The sequence below is a fragment of the Strix uralensis genome, chromosome 9, assembly GCF_047716275.1.
Source record: "Strix uralensis isolate ZFMK-TIS-50842 chromosome 9, bStrUra1, whole genome shotgun sequence".
Classification (NCBI taxonomy): Eukaryota; Metazoa; Chordata; class Aves; order Strigiformes; family Strigidae; genus Strix; species Strix uralensis.
This window is the reverse complement of record NC_133980.1, coordinates 12,202,733-12,227,709: the sequence shown is the minus strand read 5'-3', so window position 1 is coordinate 12,227,709 and position 24,977 is coordinate 12,202,733. Positions and strand designations below refer to the sequence as shown.

At 44.1% G+C, this 24,977-nt stretch overlaps 2 protein-coding genes across 3 annotated transcripts in view; one reads left to right on the top strand and one right to left on the bottom strand.

Moving 5' to 3' along the window:
* DRC9 (dynein regulatory complex subunit 9) overlaps positions 1 to 17,130 on the bottom strand; it is a 32,632-nt gene extending 15,502 nt beyond the window's left edge. For both annotated transcript variants that reach the window (XM_074877320.1, XM_074877319.1), the window contains exons 1-5: positions 16,884 to 17,130; positions 13,577 to 13,724; positions 9,930 to 10,174; positions 8,683 to 8,811; positions 6,471 to 6,552 (exon numbers count right to left, since the gene is read on the bottom strand). In XM_074877320.1, the coding sequence (XP_074733421.1) occupies positions 6,471 to 6,552; positions 8,683 to 8,811; positions 9,930 to 10,174; positions 13,577 to 13,702 (582 nt within the window). In that variant the 5' untranslated portion in view covers positions 13,703 to 13,724; positions 16,884 to 17,130. The remainder of the gene's footprint in view (positions 1 to 6,470; positions 6,553 to 8,682; positions 8,812 to 9,929; positions 10,175 to 13,576; positions 13,725 to 16,883) is intronic.
* Positions 17,131 to 18,493: 1,363 nt separating this feature from the next.
* On the top strand, positions 18,494 to 22,478 carry RPL35A (ribosomal protein L35a). Its single transcript, XM_074877321.1, has 5 exons — positions 18,494 to 18,605; positions 19,015 to 19,057; positions 20,191 to 20,343; positions 21,385 to 21,529; positions 22,419 to 22,478. The coding sequence occupies exons 2-5, from the start codon at positions 19,047 to 19,049 to the stop codon at positions 22,440 to 22,442; spliced, it is 333 nt and encodes a 110-aa protein (XP_074733422.1). The 5' UTR covers positions 18,494 to 18,605; positions 19,015 to 19,046; the 3' UTR covers positions 22,443 to 22,478.
* Positions 22,479 to 24,977: the final 2,499 nt, after the last annotated feature.

Genomic DNA, 24,977 nt, shown 5'->3' with positions numbered 1-24,977 from the left:
TAATTTAAACTGCTTAAAGTTAGGCTGTACTAACCTCTTGGATTAGGCCGTCTCAGTGAGTGAGCATCTGTAAGAGGAGGATAATGTCTCAGCCCCACATATGCCAAAGTTTGATTTCCTAAAGTATACTCTATTCCTTGGATTTATTTTTTTCTAGTTATGTAGCAACCATATAAACATGACCTTCGGAACAGGTGAAAATCCAATCTTGTCTCGCTCATATGTTTAAACAGTTCTTACCAGGTAGATGGTGCCACTTTGTTATAAAAGCATACACCCAGGGTAAGGAAGCAGTGTCAAGGAAAAGCTGGCTATGAGCTCCCAGCCTCTCCCCAAGCCTTGTTTTGCAGTGGAGCTGAGCTTTCCGGGGGGGAATTCTGTCCCCAAGAGCTCCCCCATGGGCAAGAATCCTGAGCCAACTTGCCCCATTTGTCCGGCTCTTGGAGCATGCTCAGGAAGCAAAGTGCATTTGCTTGATTTGGGACTGTTGTTTCGTTTAGTCCTTTTCAATTAATTTCTTTGTGTAACAGATGAAAGTTCATTAATCTGGGGTTGGAACTTGGAAGAACCGCCTGTAAAATGAGAAACTCTAGACTTTTGTAGCAAGAGTTAAAAAGGTCATCAAAGTCTCCTGTGCGATTACACAAGATCAGTCTTACTGCCTCTGATTTGGCGCCTGATTGCTCCATTACAGCCTTTCTCTTGGCTTTCCTGCCATGCTATGATGGGTTTGACATTCATCAGCCAAACCTTGCAGCTGAAGATGAAATACCAAAGTGCTGGCATTTAAATGTTTTGAAGCCCACATATCTTGTCTCTGAAGCACCCTCGCATTCCTTAGCAGTGTAAACATGGAAAAATGCCACAGGAAGAAGCCAGCTCAATAGTGCTGTGTTTAAAAGCCTCTGCAGCATGACTCATTTGGAAAAGGTTTCCTTAGAAGAAGAGTCTGGAACAGTTAAAAGGAAAATCCTTCCCTCTGCACCCCTTGTCAGACATGGTTAGGAAGAGTAAAGTATGTTTGTAAGGCACAGGACAATTAAGGGCCTTGGCCAATGCTGTTTTGTGGGTTTAAAAGTCATGTGTTCACATTTTTTTGAAGGTTTCCAACATCAGATACTATTTTATGGCCATATCATCATATGACTGCTGACAGCTACAGACATGACGTGTTTGTGCCCTGTTAAGGTTTCTGGTAATGGCTTTTATTTTCCCTGGTATGAAATTTTGGCGGGCATTGGGAGGGGTTGTGTTCCTGGTCAGTAGACATGGGAGGTGACTGTACCACTTTATTTTGAGATTGTCTTCCTGTGTCATGGTGGAATCATGTCTAAATTGAGGGGCTGGCAGAGAGACTGGGGAGATGCTAAAAAAACTACTGATTTTTTTGTGGTGCTGAGGCTCAGCAAAGCCAAGCGCTGCTGATGTTACTGCTATCTGCTAAGGATCTGCAAACAGGCCAGAAAAGAAGGGTTCAGCCTAGGTTACAACGTACTCAGGTATTAGAGAGGTGGGGCAGAGCATGAACACTTCACCAGATTATTTTTCATTTCATATTTTAGTAAAGCAGAGGAAAAAGTGCTTTTGATTCCAGCACCCCAGGCCTCAGCCAGGCTGGGGGCCCATCTGCTGTGTTTGTTTTCTTTGTTGTTTGGCATGTTTGTGGTTTGGATTTGGTCTGTGGTGTTGTAAAACATCTTCGTTAGAGGTGGGGGGTCTGGGGGCTTGGTTACACAATCTAAAGCAGATGGGAAGTGAAATGCAAAACCCCACGGGTAGTTTGCAGCAATGCATTTGCTTGGAGAGGGAAAGTGGGCTGCAGGCATGTGGGCAGCTACTGCAGCCCAGCTGATGGACCCGGTGCTGCGGAGCTGGGGCACGTTTGGTATTAGGTTGCAGGGAGTAAATGCAGCAGTAAATATCCACAAGCTATGGGCACCATCTGTAGAGTATGCTGTTCCCTCAACTTCAGGGACAGGCACTGGGAAAATCAGTTAATATTTATTCATTCTGGTTTATCATAGCAAAGGTCCCAGCCAGGACACGGAGCGCTTTCATCGTTAATGGAGTAAACCTCTGGGCTGGTTGTTTGGGATGGCTTCAGCATTGAATCTGGCAAACCAAAGATGCAAAATCATACCTCATGTGTCCAAAACGATCACAAAACTGGCAGAGACCAACATCAAAACCCAGGAAATAGTTGCCAAGAGCCCGTCTGCTTCGCAAGCAGGTAAACAAGCCGATTGTCTCTGATCTCTCCGCAAGCAGACATCAGATGAGAGGCCTGTCTGCTGCTGTACCCAGTGCCATAGGAGTCTGGCTGCAAAAGCAACTGTGCTTAGCTGGAGACAGTATGCGCACTCCTGTGTTCATTTACTTTATCTCACTTGCTAGTGCTACCTAGATCTCTCAGCTCTTCCACAGCAATTAGTATTTACAGTCACTTAAAATACAGCTAGTTACGGAAATAGCAAACAGGAGTAAACAGAGGAATTCCTCCAGCAGTCGGATAAACCCCTGCCGCCAGCAGCACACCATTTGGCAGGCACTCGGAGGGGGCAGGGGAACGGGTGCTGTGCTACGTGCAGGCAGTGAGCGTGCGGCAGAGCGCCCTGCCGCCTGCCTCCTTGCTTCCACACCGAGTGCGTATGAGCTCAAGTCTTTCCACTGGCGGCTGCACTATCTCAGCTTGCAAAGCCTGAAGATATGCTTAGATCTACACACCTGCCGCAGCCTGGACCTGCTCCCCCAAAACCACAACGTGCAGCCTTACAGACACTTCCATAAGGCTGTAGCCCGCATCTCTGTCCCAGCTGCCAGAACATCCCCATGCTGCACACCCCCAAGAAATGCCTCAGCCAAAAGGACAGCAGGCCTGGAAGGTCCCCCAGCTTCAACAGAATGGCTTCTGCAGCCCTCTGCCAGCTCAGCTCCAGTCCCAGCAACTGTGGGAGCGAGCTGCGTGAGGGGCAGTTTGCTGGCGGAGAGAGCAGACCTGTTGGCAGCAGCACTCTTGTTGAAACTCGTGGAGTCCCTCTGGAACCAAGTTTGGATCTAGTGCACCGTCAGCTCTGGGTCCCGCTGAGCTGCCTCAGGGCTCTGCCAGCAGTGAAGTCACTCAGGACCATCACAAACCTTGTGCCCTTTACTGTAATCACCTGGGGCATTTCTCCAGTAGCAACATGCACCGGTAGGTGTGTACATATGTTTAAAACATTCCCCCAGAACACTTCATTGATGCATTTGTCCTCCTGGGAGAGGATATGGGAAGAAACATGACGGATTTTAGTCACGCTCCTAAAAGCACTACTGAGTGGCACACTGATGCAGTGGAGCTGGGTGTGTTATGAGAACACAGAATAAAAGTTATGGACCTGTTTTCACTGGTACCGTGGTGCAACGTCTTGTTTTTCTGTCTGGTAGGTAGCCTGCAATATTACTGCTTGTTATAAAACTATACCATGGCTTGCACACATGTATGGCATGAGTATACCACAAAACCTACAGGACATAAAAAGTCTTTGGGTGAATAGCAAAATAGGAATTCTAAAGTTTACATTTCCTAAATTTTTATGTTAAACTATATGATCCCATACGATATTAATTTGTTTCAAAATCTGTACAGGCTGCCATCACTTGTCCAGGAAACTGGAGAAAGTGAATATTTTTGTACAAGCTAGAAAATGAACACTGCAACAGCCAAACTGGGGCTCTCGGTGATGCTCCTGCAGGGAGTGGTAAGAGCAAAACCAGACTGATCATTTCAGCTCCTTTGGAGACATCAGTGTTTTTCAAGAGGAAAGAAAACAAATAGGAACACTTAGCATTTAATTTGTGTTCCATTAGTAAGAAAAATGAGCTGAGCAGTCTAATACAACATTAATTAGCATCTCATTAAGAGGTAGCAAGGCTGAAAATACAAACATATAGGCAACATGCGTGAAGCAAAGACCGTGTTTTTCTGGTTCCATGATTAGATTTGTTCTCTTTTGTTTTCTCATCCACTAGACTGGAGACAACCATGTAGGCTTTTGTCTACAGGTCTGTGCATTATTATTGTTCAAAGTACTCCAAAATCAGCAAGCTGTATTTTTGTTTTTAATTAGTTGGCAAGGTGACAAATCATGCAAGTGTCTGTAAAACTGCCTATGGGAAAATCCCATATGAAGCGAATAGAAATTATCTCCCTTGGGAGACACAGTGAGACACCATTATTTTTGGCACAGGAGGAAAGCAGTACTTGAAAGTAGTCCTGTCTTTGATTTGTTATCAAAGCTGAAACTCTAAGGAAGCCCAGAAAAGGACTTTTAAGCTGGAAATATAAAAAACAAAATCCCAGATGGGTGCAGATCCCACTTGATGAGGCAAAAAGCAAGAACCAAATTAGCAGAAGATACTGAAAGAACATGGAGGAGAGCACCCTCTCAGCACAGGAGCTACGCACCTTCTTAGGACTGCAACAGGTAGGAGAGGCACAGGGCAGGAGAGAGGGAAGTGCCCAGCCTGACTGCACAGTGCCAGGACACTGCTGCTAGTGTGAGATGGGATGATTACAGCCCCCTGTCCCTGGGAAGGCCTGAAACCAGAACCAGATACGTATTTGTGTGCAGAGACACTTGTGAGGTTTGAGGAGCACTGCACAGAAGGAGAACTACCTCATCATATTCACTAGCTTGGGGAGTGGGAGAACAGGAGCTTCCCAGGAGCCACCAGAATCTGACTGAGAAGGGACAATGTGCAGAAGCAAACAGACAACATAGTCTCTGAACCCAACAAACTATCCAGCTTATTTCGTTTAACTGCCACACAGATGTCAAGGGACTTTTGGGTTGTCCCATAGGGCCTGGAAATAGGTTCCCATACCATTTCCAGTGGCAGTAAGTAAGTATATATTGAGGTATACAGCTCGTCTTTTCAGTCCTGGCTCTGACCTCTACATCCTTTAGATGTTCTGTTCAAATCTGTAGGGAAGAAAAGTTTATGTCCTGCATTTCTCTTTTAGTTCCCACAACTGTTCTTTCTTGGTTTGTCTCCTAACTTGCTAACTTTCCATTTCCTTCAGTGACTCCCCTTCTTTCTCCTGTTATGTTCAGTTTTCTTCCAGTGTTCTTTTCATCTTGCTACACTTCCCAATGTACGTTACACATTTCCAGGATCTCTGCTAGTAGATGAATACTGACCTAAATTAATGTTCCCATCTTGTACATTCCTGCTTTCTTCTCTGCTGTTCTAATATCTCCCCTGGACTTCTGGTGTTTCATCAGTTATGAATAGCTGCATACACTACCAGTGCAAATAGATACTTCATGTTCTTACAACCATCCTGTATTTACAATTCAACTTTCCATTGCACATGCATCCAGACTGCCAACACAAAACCCTCATGTTCTATAAACTGTACTTCACCAGCATGTCAGTGGCTTAAAATTCCTCTCTGTAGCCAACTATATCCTGGCTTGATTACTGTCCACACTTTTGTCCAAAGACAAAATTTAGTGATACCGATTCTTTCCTCAGATGCCTTTGCTGTCCTCTTGCTCAGTACTGAACCAAGCGTCAGATTCTTGTTCCTTCTTCCAGTCCTTGTATAGCACTGAACCTGCCTGCCTTTTGCTCATTTTCTGTCACACACTCTTTCCTGCCTCAGCAAGGCTAGGCTACATTTCCATGTTTCTGCACAGAATTGCGTGTGCTTTTGCTCTAAAGCATGCATGAGCATCAAGTCTGAGCTGTCTGGTGAGCAGCAAAGTGACCAGTGATACACCATTCAATTGATCTGCACTTGTGTAGCAAGTCTGACATTTCCAGAATGCCCCAGATTTACTGTGCATGCACACACCATTTGTATGCTGCAGACAGAAGGGCTGAAGCTTTCCAGAAAGATCAAGTTGAAAGCATATGGGCAATAGCTTTGATCTGCCCTTGTGTAGGACTCCCATGTTTGGGATTTTCTAATATCTGGAAGCCTAGAAAAAGAGATTAAAATAATTACATTTTCCCCAGACAAAATGGTAGGTAGAGAAATTACGTGCCCCTATGCCAGATGTCCTTTCTCACTCTCTCATCCTCACACTTTCTTCTGTGCCAGGTGTCACATCTGCATGAGTTAAGTATGACAGAACCTTAGATACTGCTATCTGCAGATAACCTCTTTCTTACTGATTGCAGATGTCTGTGTTTTGCCACTCCCAGCAGTGTTTTTGAGGTATTCTAATTTGATCATGGTCTCCCATGAGTATGAGCATTTTGACCTCCCATTTGAAAACCATTAGACACTGCTCTTGAAGTCATTAGCTGGCTTATTCAGAACACAGATCTTTATTGCAATTATTCTGCTTCTGTCTTCCTAAATGATGGGTCATCATATATGCCACACATCCTCTAATCTGAGTGCTAGTTCCTGAGCAGCAGAGGTGAGCACACTAACAGGCTTCCCCCCTGGTGTGATGCCCAATGTGAAGTGATCTCACCTGAAGTTCTATTTCAGTTTCTTTCTTGACATCTTGCAGCTGTTTCTCGAGTGACTTTATCTCCTTCTTTCCTTCCTCTGTCCTGAAGAAAAATGGGAAAATACCACCACTTGAATATATCAAAAAAGACAAGAGCTGTTTACCTAGAAGGAGAACTTCCAGTTTCCTGATACATTGCAGCACCTAGCTGAGCACTGCCCCACTTACCCTGCTCAATGAGTTTGTAACACCTGAACTAAAATGAGTGCACACAAAATCTTGGCCTGCTTCTTCAGAACAGCAGAAGACTTCCCATGGCTGAGTAGCGAAAAAGGCATTTATCTCTTCAGTCTGAGCCTCGGGGAGGCAGCACATCTGCAAGTCAGGAACAGAGACTCCACCGAAGCTAGTGACTTGGTAAATTAATCCCCAAAGAAGAGGTGCACAGACTGAGCACAGAGGATGGGAATAAAAGGGAAACAAAGGGGGAATGAACCAAAAACCAGGGCATGCTCTTGTTGAAAGCTTGGAGCGGACATCAGGATGATGTGATTCCTATAGCAGAGAGGGAAGAAGCCTATCATTGAGTGACAGTTTCTGCAGTTCAGGCAAAAATCTCCATGTTTGTGTGCAGAAGCACGCCCCATCAGCAGACAGTGCCAAATTGCGTAAGTTTAATTATATATATGGAATATGTTTTTTTCATATCAGATTTAAAATCTTTCAAAAAACACTGCTTCAGATTCTGAGATCCATGAAGGGATATGAGTGAAGGCCAAAAGCTACAGAGCTCTTTACCTGTTTAAAACAAAACAGATGCAGTAATGTTTTAGGTCTTATTATTATCCTGTTTCACTCTGAGTGCTTTTCTAAGCTTTTATGCTTATGATTTGATTTAAAGCCACTGAATACTAGAGTTGGTACCTGAGACTTCATACCCTATCCCAACCTTATAATCAAACATGCATTTCATTTTCAGAGTCCTTAGCTGGGTGACTGTGATAAACAAAAGCTCCTGAAAAAATGTTCCAGGCTTACTGCAGACTGCTTTCAGCCCAGTATATTGACACAAAACCAGGCAAGTATATATTATATTGAAAGACAGATTAAATTCATTCCGTGAAAAGAAGATATGGTAGAACAAGCAACATAGTGGCTAGATATGATTGACAGAATGGAATAAAAATGATTATGTCCTTTCTGATTATAATTTGTCGGCTCCTTTCCATCTTCTAGTATTGAATAGTTATTCCACAAGCAATTGCTGCTTTCATTTTTGCTTTCTGTCCCTTCCATGGGTAAACAATAAATTCCTTGGGTTTAGACAGTGGAAGAGTTGGGTTTTGTGCTTGAAATCACACATTTCACTGGAAGCTGGGGACTTGCACTGGAGGCAGACCACTGAGCCACCACCAGGGCTGTTTCAGTAGGTTGGACTGATGACAAATCATGACTTAAGAGCAGCTTTGCTGTCTACCCTAAGTGATGGGCCTCAGCTGCTACACAGAACAAAGTAGCTTTAAAATGGTCAAATACTTCTGTGATGACTGCTATTCTCTCTGGCAGGCTGGGGATTGAACCAGAGCTTCCCGTGCTAAAAAAACTTCAAACCTCTAATGCACAGAAGTTTGAGCTAAGGAATCACCAGTTTGAGTTGAGATTATAACAAATCCATACCCTATCAGATGTGGGACAGAAGAGGATCTATAATGCAGTGGCTGGTGGATTAGCCTTAAATAAGACAACTGCCTCTCTCACCATCTGTGCTAGTCCCTCGCTGCTACTGGGAAAAGGGAGCATATTAGCATATGGGTCAGAGCAGATCCTCCTGGGCATCACATAACCTAAAGACCATATGTTGCTGGCCCTGGTTTGAACAGATTCTCTGCTGCGCCGGCTTTCACTGGGGACAAGGAGTTAAAGATCAGGGAGCTCCTACATCACATTATGTTTTAATTGATAAGAAGCAGCAGTTGCTTTAATGCAGACACTGGTGTCCACGGTGGTGAAAGCTCAGGCAACTCCTAGCTCAGATCAGTGTCAAAACCATCACTTATTTCTTTCTGAAAGGGAAAGAAGTGCAATTTGTAAAGCTGACAGAATAATTCAAGATGAAAAAGCTGAATCCTTTCTGTATCTTGGCATGGGGGTTTTTCCTTTTTAGCATGTACTGAGGGGGAATGGACTTTGGCTTTGAGCAGTTAAGCAGGAAAGTACTGAACACAACACTGACCTGATGAGGAAGTCATGAAACTTGCTCTTTTTTGCCTTCTCTCTCTCATTAGCTTCTGTTAGGCTATTAAATTTTCCTGATTCCTGCATCTTTTTCATAGTGACTGTAATTACATCACTTGCATACTGCCTGCCAGGAAGAAAAGAAACACAAGAGTATTTTATAGGTGCTGATACTATAGTGTCTGACACCTTTAACCATTATTGTTTATAGCTAAAAAAGTAAGGAAATATAAGATCCCATTTCTGTTCTGTTGTCTGTCAAACCCAGGAGTGCTTCTCCCATGATACCTGATTCCTATACATGTGGAGAACTCTCTTATTAGGATTGGTTGAAGTTTATAATTCAAAAATGTTGTCCCTAATGCTACTTTAGGAAATAGCAAAGAAAGAGGCACAGACATATCCATGTTGTGCCAGACTGTGCTGCCATCAGGAGGAAGGCTGCTCTTGGACAATGAGACATGAGGATGCAGACAAGTGTGTCTGAGTGCCAAAATATACCAGTACAGCCCTAAGCTGATACATGGGCTTGCCCAGTTTATTGAATTTCATGGTGCATATGGTATTTATATTTTAGCTGCATTTTCCTCATTTGTATTAGGATCTTTTTTAAGCCCTTTGCTGAAATAACATTAAAGGACGGAAGCCAGGATGCAGAAAAATGCATACTGAATGCTCAGCTCCCCAGTCTGTCTTTTAAACCAAAGACTGCTGGTATTTCTGCAAATCAAGGCACTGGAATTTGGTGCAGGAATAAAATTTATTTTAAAAAAGAAAGAAACTCTTTGGTCTTTATATCTGTTCTGTAAAGGAGAATGGCTGTAGCTGCCATAGAGGCTCTGTGTGCCCTGCAGAATAACCGAGTTCACAAGGCAACACTCAGATCCCACTTTGCCTGGACGTACCTGCTAGGGGAACCTGACTCCACGTATCAGAACATCAGCCCTGGCTGTACCTGGCATGAATCCACCCAAGCAACCATTATCAGCTGGGTAATATTTTGCAACTCCATTCAAACTAAACTGATTGTCATTACTTGGCATCCGGAGGCAAGCAAAGGCCAGAACTAAATGGCCTATGAAGCTAGACCCCGCTGCTCTCTTTAGAGGTACTTCTTCCAGACCAAGAGTGAGGTACACCAGCAGTGGGAGAGTGGGAAGCCTGTATTTTTGCTTTCAAGAGATAGTCTGAGAACTTTACAGCTCTGAGCATCCCCCACAGTCATCATATTTGTGCTTCACTCACCTGTCAGCCTGAATTTTTCTGAGATTCTCTACAGACAGAGCACTGTGTTTCATGGCCCTATTGGAAAGATGATGGGTACTTTTTAGATCTTCAGTTTTCCCCAGCTGCTGCTTGTGTTTGATGCTTTTCAGAGACGTGGAGGTAACTGTTTCCACACTCCCTTGCCTTGCTGACATAAGCTCTTGGTAGTTAATGTCCAGCTCCTTCTGGGTCTCTGTGATTTCTTTCACTTCCGGGATGCCAGTCTAAAAAAGAATAAGAGAGACCCACTTGCACATTGGTAGAAATAAACCCTCTGCAACATTACGTGAGAGGAAGGAAAATTAATAATAAAGTATGATCAAGCTATACTAAGAGCAGTTGATAGTGTATGTTACATTCTGCAAAGAGTGGAGAAGCAGAAACATTTATCTTGGTTACCTGTGAGCACACAGTGTAGGCCTATTAAAGTTTATGGGATCGAAAGTCCTAAAGTGACAAGACTAGAAAAGGCCTCAAAAGGTGAATTCATCTGCCATAAGAGATGATAGTCCAGACTGTGTCATTCCTGGTGTTCTTCGTGACCTCCAGCAATGGAGACTATGCACCCTCCTGCCAGTGCCAGCATGTCACAACCATCTTTACCATAAGAAAGTTTTTTCTTCTCAGCTGCAGTTGAGCCCTGGCTTCTTGTCCTAGTCTCCACAGGCACGGAGAAAAAAATCATTCTGTCCTTCTTTGCAGCAGCTTTTATGTATGGGAAGACTGTTAGCCTGTTTCCCCTCCACCTTCTCTCCATCTTAGCTATTTCCCACTGCCTGTCACCATGACCTTTCCCTACAATATTACTGTTATAACAAGAGCTGAGGCGTGTGGAAAATAAAGTGATAGACATCAGCTATCTGCTTAGCTGTTTTTTTGACTGAGTGATAGCAGAGAAAGTATAACATTAATTCAAAGAAGAAATTCAATATATTGGCAGCTCTCATCTACATGGAAAGGTATCTTGTGGCTAGGTACAATTCTATTAAAAAAGAAAAAGCCCCAGAAAATTAAAAGCACACTATAAAATCAGCCAAGGCCCTGCTTCTAGGAATTTCTCAGCTTTATGTGCTGTGGGTAAGAATGCGGGTATATACATTTCTTGTCTGCCTACCAGCATCTCTGTGGCTGAACACATAATAGCAGTACTGCTGAAGCCAGCTAACGCAGACACTGCCAGCCTCCTCCTAGTCCATAGCTGCCTACTCACCACCCTGGCTGCTTGGGGAAATGGGTTAGAGAACTCACTGAACTGAAACATTTTCCAGCAAAAAGGAAAAAAAAGAAGGTTAATTTTAGCAGCACCAGTTCTCAGTCCAGATCCCTCCACAGCCACACACACATTTGTCCCAACACAGCACAGAGAGCAGAATAAAAACAAGCTGTCAGGGCAGCAACTGTGCATGCCAGCAGTACTTCCAAGAAGCTACTTGTCGAGTGAGGCTCCGATAGTGGTCTGTGATGGTGCCATAGTCCGTGAGGGCAGTGTGCAGGGCACTGCAAGGGGCTGCTTCATTCTGGGTATCTTGGACATCTCCGGATGGGATGGATCAGCCTCTGGCAGTGCCTGACTCACCACTGACTACAGAAGGAGTCTAGGTGACTACTTGCTTAATTTCTGGACAGTTCAATTTACATGTAATGAATTGCATGCAAAGTATACACAGACCAATGAAAATTACATAGTTAATTAGAAAAAAAAAGGTTTAAATAGTTTGCTGGTGATGGCTGTACTTCAGAAAGAACTAATTTTGGCAGACAAACTGCTTTAATATCATGCAGGTTTTATGAATGTTCTGATAGATGTTTTTTAACGTCTGGGAAAGTTCAAGACAGGCTATAACTGGATTGTCTGTAAACAGTGGGGACTTACACACTAATAATTACCAAATAACTATGTAAGAGCAAGGACTTTGTAAACTGCAGGTGTTACTGTCTCTGTAGTCTCCTAGATGTTTATCTTTTGCTAGTCTTTTGCCCAGAATTCAGCAAATAGAAAGGCTGGCTTCCTCTGGGGGATGCACTGCGTGAAGCAAAGTACAAGAGTCCACGATTCAGAAAATCAGTGAGGTGCTGGCCAACACTGTGATTAATCCCCTCAAAAATGTCATCAGCTGAAATTTAGATGTCAATCTTTGAAAATGTCATTGATTTGTTTGACTGACAGAGCTCCAGGGTACTTTGTAAATACAGGTCTTTACTAGTACAATGATAACAGCCAAATGTAAACTGAGAAACGGAGAGGAGCAGCAAATTACAGAGCACCAAAGTTAGCAAGTAGTTTCCCTAAGCCATTTTCTTGTTTCTAAATTGTTTCCTTCTTGATTTGTTTTGGCATCTTTAAGAACACAAGTAGGGTTTATAGTCTGTGAGAAAATTGTAAAAGAGAAGAGAAAAGCTACGGTGTTTTCTCTATAATTTAAGTGTACCTTTAGTAGGTCAATCAACCTGAGTTTGCGTGTCTGAAGAACAACTCCTACTGTGCTAGAGATATGCTCTTGCTCCGTGTTTTTGCTCCTGGCACCTAAGAGGTTTCCCACCCAGCTAGCTCTGGGAGGGAGAAGCATCCTCTGGCAACAGGTGAGGCTGGCTAACAGGACTCTCTTAAGGGGAGGAGTGCCCTCTATTGCACAGTCTAAGCATCGTTCATGCCCTGAAATTTACTGTAACATCAGCTTCTGCTGCTTTGCAATGGATTTTTTGAAAATAAGGTACTGTGGAAAGGAAGTACATAGAAAACAACATGTTGATTTACCTTCCTCTTGCATTCTTAAGTGGTACATTAGACAGAGTGAACAGCATTAGATCTGAAAACTCGGATCCCAGTTTTTATTTCCATACTGATCACACACTTTCTTCCTCTTAAAAAGTTTCAAACCCACTTAAAGTGGAAACAGCCTGCTGTGTCACTTAAAATATATGAGAGCAGAACTTATAACCCTTTGCTCCTCAGGATGGTCCCATTCTGTTTCCTATGTTTATCAGCTACCACAAATATCACAACACCTTCCTCCACAGCCACAAATCTCTGCCTGAGCATTAGGGCTTCTTCTCTGTCCTTTATATCTCTGCCCAAACCCTCTTAGTTATGATATCTATTAGAAATCAACTAATTAATAATGGTCATGGAGAATGGGTAGTTACTAATATATTTTGAAGTGGAATCGTTCTTAATTCATTGTCTGTGGAGACTAAAGGAACTTTAGCATGGACTTAGGAACAAAAATACCCTGTTTTTTAGTACCTTCAAATATCCTATTCTTTTGCATTTTTAAAATAGCTGCATATCTGTATAAGAACCTAGATATGGTTTATTTCCTTTTTTCTAATCCTTTGCTTGTCATCTAACCACTGCAATTTTAAAATTATAAGCTCAGAAACCTCATCTTGGGTCAGTAGGATCCTTTACACAAAGTCTTGAAAAAGACTTCTCAGTGATGCTGCAGTATAAATATTAAAACTTCATCCATGCACTTATGTTGTGTTTCTTCACCCAAGGGTTATGGAGCACTTTGCAGAAAAAATATCTGAGTTGATTTTTAAAAAATGCTGCTAGAAGACATAAAACCGAGACAAGAAGAAAACTAAGAGAGATTCCTTTCAAGAGGAAGGATAGAGGCACATACATGGCTGATGTCTGTCTTGCCCTTATATGAAACTGGCATGATATATCCAAGAATTGAGAGCTGATCAACACAATTCTCCAGCACAGCAGTAAACAGCAGAGCTTCCAGATGAGTGAATTTTTCCATTTCTTCAGTCTCTGTGCTCTTGCTAAGAGGAACAAAGACAAAAGATAGCAATGAGAAAGACGCTATGGTGTTAGTAATGTTAGTAACAGAAGTTTAAACTAAAGGTAGACCTGAAATAGCCTTATTTGCAGCCTTTCATACACTTCCCTAGCTTTGTTTATAGCTTTTTATACACTGTTTATAAGAGGAGCCATGCTCTGCTAATGGCTGCATTCAGGGACAGTGGGAATGTTTAGCTTTCACAAAACAAAGTAGGTCCTGGTCCCTCCAACACTAGATCTGGGTAGATAGGCTGAGAAGGGAAGGGGTATGGAAGGCACAAACTGGGTGAGGTGGCCTCACCACTCAGTGCAAGGGGGAGGAGGATTTCATGATGGACTTTGTGATCTGGGGAACAATGTAATGAAGGTGCCTTTTTAGAAAGAAAAAAAATAAATCCACATGTCTTGTAAAATCTCAGATGGTGAACCTTCGTGCTCTAATCATTCCCTGTTATTACTGTGTGGCCTTAACATTTTCATGATCCCAATCCCCTCAGCAGGAACTGTTACCACCTGGAGATGTTGAAGGTCAAACAAGAACCAATATCTGGGTTAAGTAAACTATCTTTAACATTCTGTGTTGTTTTATTTTAAACTGCACTTCAAATGTGAAACTGCTCTGATGTACACTTAAGCATTGCTTACAGATGGAGTGTTGTGAAACCGCATCTAGGGGACAGTGGAAATTCAATATTAATCCAAGTGAAACTGGTCCATTTAGAAAAATGCGTAAGAAAACACCTGCATAACAATGCAGAAATTCTCTGAGATTTTTAATGTTTTGATAAGCCATTAGACAATCCCTCCAAACCCTATACTCGCAAAACAAGTATTTCTTTTATAACACCCTGCACAACTGGAGTCTGAGATAACTGAGATCCTGAATGTCATTGCAATGGAAGCATCAAAATCCACTAACAAAATCTTCATTTGGCTGCTGTACCTACAACTGGATTTGTGCCATCTGTAAAATCCTTGAATAAACAAATTCTAGGTCTGCAGAATATTACAGTCCAATCTGTAAGCATACCAAGGAAATACATCAGACAATGCCTGTTAGCATGATTAACAGGATAAGACATGGCCACATTCTATGAAAAGTGAAGAGGTTTAGATGCAGTTATGCTTTGGATCACTGGAAATCAGTGATTTTTCACAGGCAACTTTACAAGTGTTTAAAAAAAATGCATACTTACTATAACCTCTCTGAAACTGGTACCATTTGTCCTCATCATTTTTTGGTGTTTTTGTTGAAGAAAATCTAGTAATTTACAGTTGGAACATAAAATTAATTTCACTTGGGCAGAAAGAATGGGCCACTTTTCAGTGCAGGTTTATTAGATGTCTATTAGTACAGAATAGGTAAAACAAATATAAGTTAGATTTTACGTATTTGTTTCCTGATGTCCCTGTCTCTTGCAGTAAGCTGTTTAATGCAGCATGTATTGAAATGTACTGTCCTTTGTAACAGGCCACGGCTCTCCTTGTGCGTAAGACTACAACTAGAAAGCTTAGTATGTGAGTAGCAGTCTTTTTCATGATATATAGTCAATGAGACTGGAATATTGCTCCTTTCAGCCTAGACCCTTTTCTTCGATTAACTGAATAGTAACTCAGAATGCAAGACTACCAGGTGCACAGTCTTGCATTAAGGATTTTCACAAGAATTTCTGCTATGAGGTTGGGAGCACAGAGTGGAAGAGAGTGTTCGGGGGTGGCATGGCTCCAGTGTTATGAACCATGAATAATGCAAACTGCTATGATGTAGCAGGACCGGTATTTTCAGCAAATGTAAAGAAGCATTAGTGCCGCTGCATAAGACATCAGTAAACCTCGGATAAGGATGATGCATGTTTCTAGTTGTTTGTGTTAAAAAACATGCACAGCTACAGAAGATGGCTAGTGGGGTGATCTTGGGAATAGAAATTCTGTTTTCCAAGATGTTAAAAGAATTGAGGACTGTGATTACTCTCTGTAAATACATCTGAAGAGTAGATACCAGGGAGAACAGAGCTATTTAAGTTGAAGGATAATACTGGTCCAGGGTCAAAGGAATGTAATTTCCCCTAAACCAGGCAATTATGATAAGGTTTCTAACTTCTGGATGGATGAAGATATGGCACAGCCTTTCAGACAAGATAATGGTAGAGGCACCCTAAATTATTTCAAGAAGCTTGCTTAAATCATGGTAGGAAAAGATAACAGCAAAATTCTGAATATTATCAACATGTTTACTATCTTCTTGCACTATTTATGCTGATTTACCTAATTAATCCCACTATTCAGGGCTTTTGATGGCCACCTATGACTAAGAAGGAACTGATTTCCTCCCTTTGCTTCTGAGATTCTTTTCTCTCCTTTTTCTTAATTATAAAAAAAAAATTGCTACAGCTTGAGATAGGAATCTGATAATATCATTAACAAATAAATAGCTAATAATCCATATAATAAACTAAACCCATCATTTTTCCTTTCTTTTCAACCTTGGGATCAATGATAGAAGTGGAGATGCATGAATTAAGTATTTTTACATAAAGTCAGACGATGTCTTTCCAGTCAACGGGCACTAATAAAATATTTCTTAAATGTGTTACTCATTTTTATCTTTTTAAGAAATCTACGATCCATATTTTGAGTCTAAACAACATAAGAATAATCTATTACATGTGGAGTCCTAATGCTAAAAATATGGTGAAAAAAGATTTGTTCTGAGATGGCTGTGACAGATGATTACGACAGCATTCCTGAAAGAAGAAATAACACTTGCAGATCTCATAGGAAAAAGTGACTTATTTGGATACAAAGGAGGATGCAACAGTTTTTCCTCTGTCCCATCAGCAGCTTCTGTCCAGGAGAAAATTAACTCAAGATATTAATGTGCGTTAAGAAAGCTCACAGCTGGAATGTTTCTTGAAAGCCTGCTGGTTTGCTCCTCCTATATATCTCCTCTTATAACCATATACTCACTCAGCAGATGCATGTGCCAATCCAGTATGCTCTGGACTTATGTTGACTTGGAAGTGAGAAGGAAACCGCTGTCTGGGGCATTAATAAACACTATAAATAGTGAGCAGCTCTCCCTGGATTTTAGTGTTAATGAAGTGCCCACAGACCATCCCAATGCAGCCACTGGCACTGACCTTAATCACTGCCCTTTGCTGAACTCCTTCATTAAACTCTATTAATTAAAAAAAAAAAAAAAAAAAAAGGTATGTGAAGGATTCAGCTTCCCCCAGGAGTTTAGGGTTGACATTCTTTCCCTGTTGACCTAAAGGGAAAGAAAAACATATCAAGAAATAATTTTTAAAACAACTGTATAAAAGGTCTGGCCTCCTATTCCTTTGGGGATTGCAACTCCCTCTGCTGTGTGAGAGTCCTGGATGCACATTTCTCCCATCCTGCTGCCTGATAAACTAAAATGGCTTCAAAGGCAGCATTTTTTGCAGCATTCCTTTTAGTCAATTAAGGAGATACCAGTGAATTCCAGTGAGAAAATTCAATGCTGAGAATGTCACATCTCTTTTAGCTCTGTTTTCCAAATGTTTGGCAAAGAGAGACTCTGAATATTCACAGTGGCAGTAGCTGGGCCATAAATCAGAAATACCTTAGTTTTTACCAAAAAAAATGTCTCTTAGGCAAGCAAAATATTTGTGGCCTTACAAAACTCTGCCTACCACTACAAATGCTAGAACATAAGTTGCTCATTTGAAAAAAAAAATGTATATAAAAGAAAAGAAACTTTGAAAGGCTGAAGTAATCTTGGTTTTGGCTTAGAGATGCAATTTAGGTTTTATCCTGACTACAGAGAACGATTTTCTGCTCCTGCTCTCTGAGGCTGTAGTGGTGAGAACCCAGCAGAACCGAGTGCAGGAATGAAAGACATGGTGCTACTTTTAGCTGTATGTCCCATATGGGACTAAATCTGTATGGAACAGGAAAAGATAAGATTTAGGGAGCATTTATTGGCTGTGGCATTTCTAGTGCTGGAAAACAGTGTTTTGACAGGAGTGAATGACCCTGACTTGGGAAAATGGGTAAGTATATGCTTCCAGATATTCTTATTTAGAAAAAACACAGGAATGTGAGACTTCATTACAAGGATTTGAGCATAGAAATACATGTTTTCTGTCACCAAGGTGATATCTAGAGTAACATAAATGTTGAGATTTACTGATTCAAGGTGAGAACGGCGGAAGACAGGCAGGGCCCGAAGAGCAACATCACAAGAGGGCCCCAGAGCCCTGGCCACCCCAGAAGCACCAAGCGCTGCCCTTCACCTCCCCGCTGTCCCCTCGCAGGGCTCCTCGGCTTGTTCCACCGCCGCAGCCGGTTCTTGTCGCCGGGCTGCGGCCCAGCTCGCTGTGCCTGGCCTCCCCTCAACCTCCGCTCCGCGATTTACCCCCACACACCGCTCCCACCCCGGACGGCCGGAGGACCCTGCCCACAGCGGCTGGGCCGGCGGTACCGGGCCAGCCACCCCCTGCCCGCCCGCTGCCGGTGCTGGGCCCGGCCCGGCCCCGGCCCGCTGCGGCACTCACCGAGACGCGGCGGCGGTGGCGACGCCCGTCTCCATGGCGACCACCACGCTCCGGGGGCCTCGCGGGACTGCCCAGACGGGTGCCTGCACGGCGAGGCTGGGGCCGCCCCTCCCAGGATCGCCACCCGGAGGAGAACGGGGACGCGGGGGACGGGGCGAGGGATAGCGCTGGGGCCGATGTGCCCACCCCGCCGGGGCCGCCTGGGTTTTTCCCGCTCAGGCGGTGCTTGCGGCCGCCCGTGGGGGGGGTCCTTCCCGGCCCATATCCCAGAAGGCAGCGCAGCGGCTCTCTCTTTCGCCGCCATTTTGGTCCAGCGCCGTGGGGGTGAGCCGCGGAGCGACGGCGCGGGGTGAAGGGCGGGGGGGAGGTGTCCCCGCCATGGGCCGCCGGTGGGCGCGGGGATCCCCGTGGGTCGCGGGTGGCGCCGTGCGGAGCGAGTAGAGGCCGGGATGGTGCCGATGTGCGGCGGATGGTTCCGGCCGCCGGTTGGGGCCCGCAGCTGAAGGGGGTCTGAGGCGCTTGGAGCGTCGCGTTCTGTGGGGAAGCGGAGGGGTCCCCTTTCCTCCACCGTGAGGCGGGTGCTGGCGGCCGTCGTGCCCTCGTCGCCTTGCTCTGGATGGACCCCGGCCGGCAGGATGCTCTGGCCGCCGGACCGGGCCCGCGGCAGCTCCCGCTCACTCGACTGGGCAGAGCCGCCGGCCTGGGAGGCTCATGGCTTGTGTGTCGTTTCTAGGCCTGCTGGGACCAGGGCTTCGGGAGGACACCATGACCGGGAGGTGAGTGACCTGCCCCGCTGCGATGGCTCTCGGCTCGCTGCTACAGTGTGCATTTGACAAGTCTTCTTGTGAACTGAGCATTTCTGACAGTGCTTTGTTAAAACTGCGGGCAGTGATCGTTTTCCTGTGGCTGCTCTCATTTTCCAGTCCAGCTCCTCTGCCCAGTATCCTGCTGGGCCCTCTGTTAAACACCCACAGTTTTGTCTCCCTGTTACGAAGCTTCTGCCTTAAGGTGGTTGTAGCTGTTCAGACGGTGTGCCACGCTTTCCGCGGCCTGTCAGTAGGTTCGGGATATTAACGGTGGTTTTGTGAGCACAGTGTTTGTGAACCTTCAGTGTACAGTAGAGGCTTTGACGTATTGTTTCTTTGAGTAAGGGATCTGCTATGCCATCGAGTTTTCTTATGGATGCAGGGATTGAGTCTGCATCACAGCTTTTTGTCTTAACGTTTATCTGTGGAGTTTATTTTCTGTTATGCATGTGTGGAAGATAGAACTGGATAGTTTAGTTTAATACTGCTATATTCTGGGACAGTTGCTGGATGCAGTTTAGACAGTCATGGTGTGTGGAATGAGCCTTACAATTGCTTTACTTGAATGGTACAGGCAGGTTTTTGTCGTGAAGAATTGATCAGGAGTTTGTGTAATGTCCCTTGCCCAGTGCATGTGGGGCTGTCTTTCAAGCTGCCTGTAGGCTGCAGTTAATTCTTTTGAGGCTACAGATTAGCAGCAGTTAGTATCTTCTGTAGCAGTTACTGCAACACGGAGACTCGGTTATGTGGGGTATAGAAAAAAAAGTAATGTTTACTCATCACAGAGTAGCTGTGAAAACATAACACCTACTAATGTTGAAGTACTTTGGGTTTAGTATGAAGCCTGTAGTGCCAGAAGTTTATAAGAAGCAGAAAGATACGAAGTTCTCATAAATACTTCATGTCCCAGTTACTTAGTTTTCCTCCGCTGACTGAATGTAAGGATTTGCAGTAATCTGTAAAAACAAAAGCAGTGAGGTTTTTTTCCTCAGCTAAATTTCTACTGGTGTGGAAAAGTTTTTTGCTGAAACAGAACGTGATTTGTTTTTCCATTTGATACTTTGGAGTGAATTATAATTTGTAAATGTTTTCAATGCTTTTAGGCTGTGGTGCAAGGCCATTTTTGCTGGCTACAAACGTGGCCTCCGAAACCAGCGGGAGCACACTGCCCTTCTGAAAATTGAAGGTGTTTATGCCCGTCAGGAGACAGACTTCTATTTGGGCAAGAGGTGTGCCTATGTATACAAAGCTAAAAAGTAAGTCACTTTTTATTGTTATGCTAAAGTAGCTAACTCCTGTATCAGCTTTTGCAAATGCCAGGATGTGAGCAGTCTGTTTATAGAGCTTTTGTTAGAACAAAAATAAATTGGCCTCAGTTTATTAATAGGATGTCCATGGAGAACTGTGTAGACCAGCTTCCTGGGTTGGCTTCATTTTTAAAATACTGGGTTATTTTTGCTTTAATTGGCCTATGTGTTCTTAATTCAGATCATGAAATTATGTGAAATAATCATTGGCTATTACAAATTGTATGTTACAGAGCAAATGGGATGGGAAACAAATTTTGCCCAAGACTGGCAAAAACTGAAGGCAGGTTGATAGAGTAAACTGAAGTGAGGTAAATTTATGTTGAGTACTATCAGTTATTGAGTTACTTAAACGGCAGAATTATTTTGTGACACCTGGAGGAATCTGTGTCCTGGCTTTTGCGTGCCTATGTCAGTGCTGTCACTTCTGCTGTGCTGGCATTGGTGGAGGCCTTAAGAACAGTTACTTATTATTTTCCACTTATTTATTTCTTTGAGTGTAGTTGTTAGAGTTCAGAATTGCCTTGAATAGAATTGATCAGGCTGTTAACTTGACCCCCATCATTTCCAAGATGACATATGACTTTTCTTCTAAAGCAGATTTTTGCAATCTATCCCAGTGGCTTAGGCCTCTCCTGCCTTTGGTGTGTCTGGAGAAATCTTGCAAATAAGATGTTGCATTTTCTTTGAAATTGATGAGTTTTCAGTTTGATCATCTTAGCATTGGTGTTTTCCAAATTTTTAAGCTTTGTGACTTGTTAATACTACTTCAGTGCAGCTTCTGATAAATTACAAGCTGCAATACTTACCCATTTGGAAGGTATAGTGAAAATCCCAGGTCTAGCCATTTTCACAGGTAAATAAAAGCATGAGGCAGTCCAGTTAAAGATGGCTGTGGAATAAAGTTACGGAAGTGCTTTAAAGAGGCTGCATCGTGTGCCCAGAGCTGCGGGTGGCGTGCTCAGCAGTTCTTTTCCTCTCTTTCCTCAGCAACACTGTAACCCCCGGCGGCAAGCCCAACAGGACACGAGTGATCTGGGGGAAGGTGACCCGCGCCCATGGGAACAGCGGCATGGTTCGTGCCAAGTTCCGCTCCAACCTTCCTGCCAAGGCCATTGGACACAGAATCCGGGTGGTAAGTGGATTTATTTTAGCAACAAGATATTTATTGGCAGTTTTCGGGGTGCCTGTTAATCTCACATAGTATGAGGGAAAATCTTAAACTATGATTTTGTTCTGTTGTTGTGTAGTCAGCATGGCTCTTTGATAAGTGCTCCTTTGGGAGCTAGGAGAGGTTTATTGCTGCTGGCTTCTTGTGCTGAGGGGGTTTGTCTCCTTGTTAAGGGGTTTGTGTGCTTGCTCAAGTTTTCTGCAAAGGCTCTCTGAGTTCTGGGACTCTTCTTCAGCTCTCTTCTAAAGCTATCTTGATCTCTTTTCCCCGGATCTTGTACATGTGTTGTTGTACCCTTCTACTCCAGTTCCTACCAGTTGATAGACTTTTTTTCCCTCCTGCCTCCCAGATGTTTTCACTGAGGGGTGTGCTGTCCTGCCCTGTCCACTAGGACCTGCTCCACAGTCAGTGTATTAGCCACAAGGCTTCAGGGACACTGTCCCTCTAGGTCCCTCACCCAGAGTTTTGATGCAGTATCTTCCTAGTGGTGGTGTCAAAAGGAGTGTCAGAGGAGTGCAGTCCTTCCTTTCTTTTCTGTCTTTTCTCCTATGCCTTAGAAAAAGCACAGTAGGAGCAGCAGTTAAATCCTGAAACTAGACCCGTGAGGACTCTTCCTGTCAGTGACCAGGAGGGCTGGCTGCTGGGGGCAGCTGTACCCCAGCAAAGTGCTACTTCAAGTCACTGGACTAGTTATTACACTTTTCAATTCTTGCACCTCTTCTGTGTAAATGGGGGAGTCACTTTTATAGTAGTTCAAGAGATTGATCTAGATTGTAACTGCATAACTTCTATTTAAAATAGTACAGTCCAATAACAAGATTTCTAACATGATTCTGTATCTTGTCTTTTACAGATGCTGTATCCATCTAGGATCTAAATTTTTATTGGAAATAAAATGGAGAATCTGTTTAAATCTTGTACATTCCTATTTTTATTCCCTCCACCTGTTTTGAGGGACTTTGTTCTTTTTCAGTAGCATATCAGAGTTCACAGCATAGGGATGGAGTAGTGACTCTAAGCTAGGTGATGATATGGAGATTCGATCTGTGCTTGGCAAGGCATTTGTAGAGCAGACTCCATTCGAAAAACAGATAACTGGCAGCCTTTACTGTGACCTGTTTGTGCCTCCCATCATGGATTCTGGATGGTTTGCAGGGCTAAACAATAAATGCTTACAAATCTCACTAACTGCACACAAGCTTTGTATAAAACATGAGAAATAATTCCTTGCCTGCCTAGTAGAGGGGAACTTCTTGTTCCTGTTTCTCTTGCACTTGATGATGACTGCTGTTGGGACGAAACTGTGTAATGGGACACTAAATCCTAGCAGGTGTAAGTCCTAGTTTGCACCTGAAAATAGTACTTCTAGTAGAATCACAAAGAATGAGACTGTATGCGTGCCTGTAGTGTCTGCTCTATGAAATCTATTTAGACACATTTTCATCACACAGCTCCGTAGTGCCTGGGTGTTAATACTTGCTGGTTTCCTGGTCAACCTCATCACAGGGTGTAATGTGGGGTGGTGAGGATCCTTACATTAGATCAGTGTGTCACTTCCACGGGTTCTTTAAGGTTTGTTGAACAAGAAGGTGGTAAAAAAGGAATTTAAAGATTCCTAAAATGCAAGCCTCGGAATTTCTTAGTACATCCTTCAAGAATACTGGGTAGTTTTAAGGAGGTTTCAGGCAGCTGCAGGTTGGCATGGTTACTGCTGATTGTCACAGTCCCAGAATGGCCTGTTGGTGCCCCGAGTGGGTGATACGGCTGATTCCGTGCAGCTGTTCTGTCATTTGGAAAGCATCCCTGGTCAGTGAGGCAGGTGGGTCACCCTGAGCTTCCCTGGGTCCTGCTGTAGTGCGGGTCCCTCCTTCCCCAGGAGCGAGAGCTTCCCTCTGCCTGCCCGGCCCCAGGCATGCAGCAGGGAGCCCTCTGAGCTGGGGGCTTGCTTGTCTCCAGCAGTGGGCTGGTGTTGGATAACTAATCCTCTTCTGAAGGAGGTGGGGTAGTCATCTGTGCAGACTACATTATAAATTAAGACTTTCTTTTGAAACTGTTTGGACCTGACTACTCGGCTCTGGTATAGAAGTTACTTTGCTGGACTTGCTTCAAGAAAACCTGCTGCTACTGCTGTGTCCAACAGCAGGAGAGTGCTGGCAGGGGAAAATGCTTTTTTTTTTTTTTTTTTTTTAACGCGGAGAGAAACTGCAGCTTATGGGATGCTGGGTCAGGTCAAGTAGGGCTTTAGTCTTCCCCAAATACCGACAGGTTGTACACATAGGAGTCAAAGAAGGGTGCGGTAGAATACAAATTGAATTTCCAGTTCTAGGCATACCAGAGGAAGAAACATAGTGGGCAAATTGGACTGTAACAGCAGGTTGGTAGGACTGTGGTCCTGTCATTTGGTTGGATTCTGCTGATGAGAAGGTAATAAGTGCTCTTGAGTTTGAGGTAAAATACATAATGATCCCCTTTTTCCCCTCCCCTTTCATCTTTTTTTCTGCTGTACCAGACTGCTGAGGTACAAAGCCTGTTCCTGGGAGGTCCAGCATCAAATACTATTTGGCTACAATTTTTGACTTGGTCCCAGCTAAGCCAGTGTGTTTGCTGGTACGTGGTGGCTGTTCAGAGCAGCAGGTGTAGCCTGTTTTCAAGGCCTGTGTGGTGCAAGTACCTTTGCTACAGCCACCTCCATCACCCCTTTTTCCCCAGCAGTGCCGTTAGCTGACGCGCAGGAGGAAGCGATGGCGTCCAAGGGGCCTGCTGTCCACTCCTTCCTGGAACAAACCACCTAGGAGCTCTTAGCCCTGATGGACATAGCGCGGTGGTGCAACGGATGGGTGCTGGTGGTGGAGGTGGACGATGACAACATGAGAACTCCTTCAGTGCTGGCAGATTTTGCCCAGGACCTGTGTGGCACAGGTGACAGGGCTAAACTGCAGCTGGTGAATAGGACAGAAGAAGAAGAAGAGGAGGAGAAGGTTCAGCCACATCTGGTTTTTATGCTGTGGCAAGCCAATATGTTGAAGCAGCTCATGCAGTGGGATCACCTGGATGAGGCCCTCTGGGATGTGAGGAACCTCCTCCCCAGCCTGCCGGAGGTGCTGGTGCTTGTGATGATCCAACCAGACCCCCAGGAGCAGCTGGGCCAGGCACTGCGAGCCCTTAGGAGAATGCAGTGTCTGCTGTATGGGGCCTGGCAACTGCCAGTGGAAGCAGCGATCTACAGCCCAGGCCAGCCTGATGGTATCCTGGAGGCAAAGAGAGCTGCGTGTAGAGCACTGAGAGAAGTCTTAAACTTCCACGAAGGTATCCTGGGGCATAGCTAAACACAGGGGTGAGGGACAAAGACAGGCTCTTTGGAAACAAAAACATGCTCAGGGTAGGGCGCAGGAGGATCTCAGGGACAGTGTAG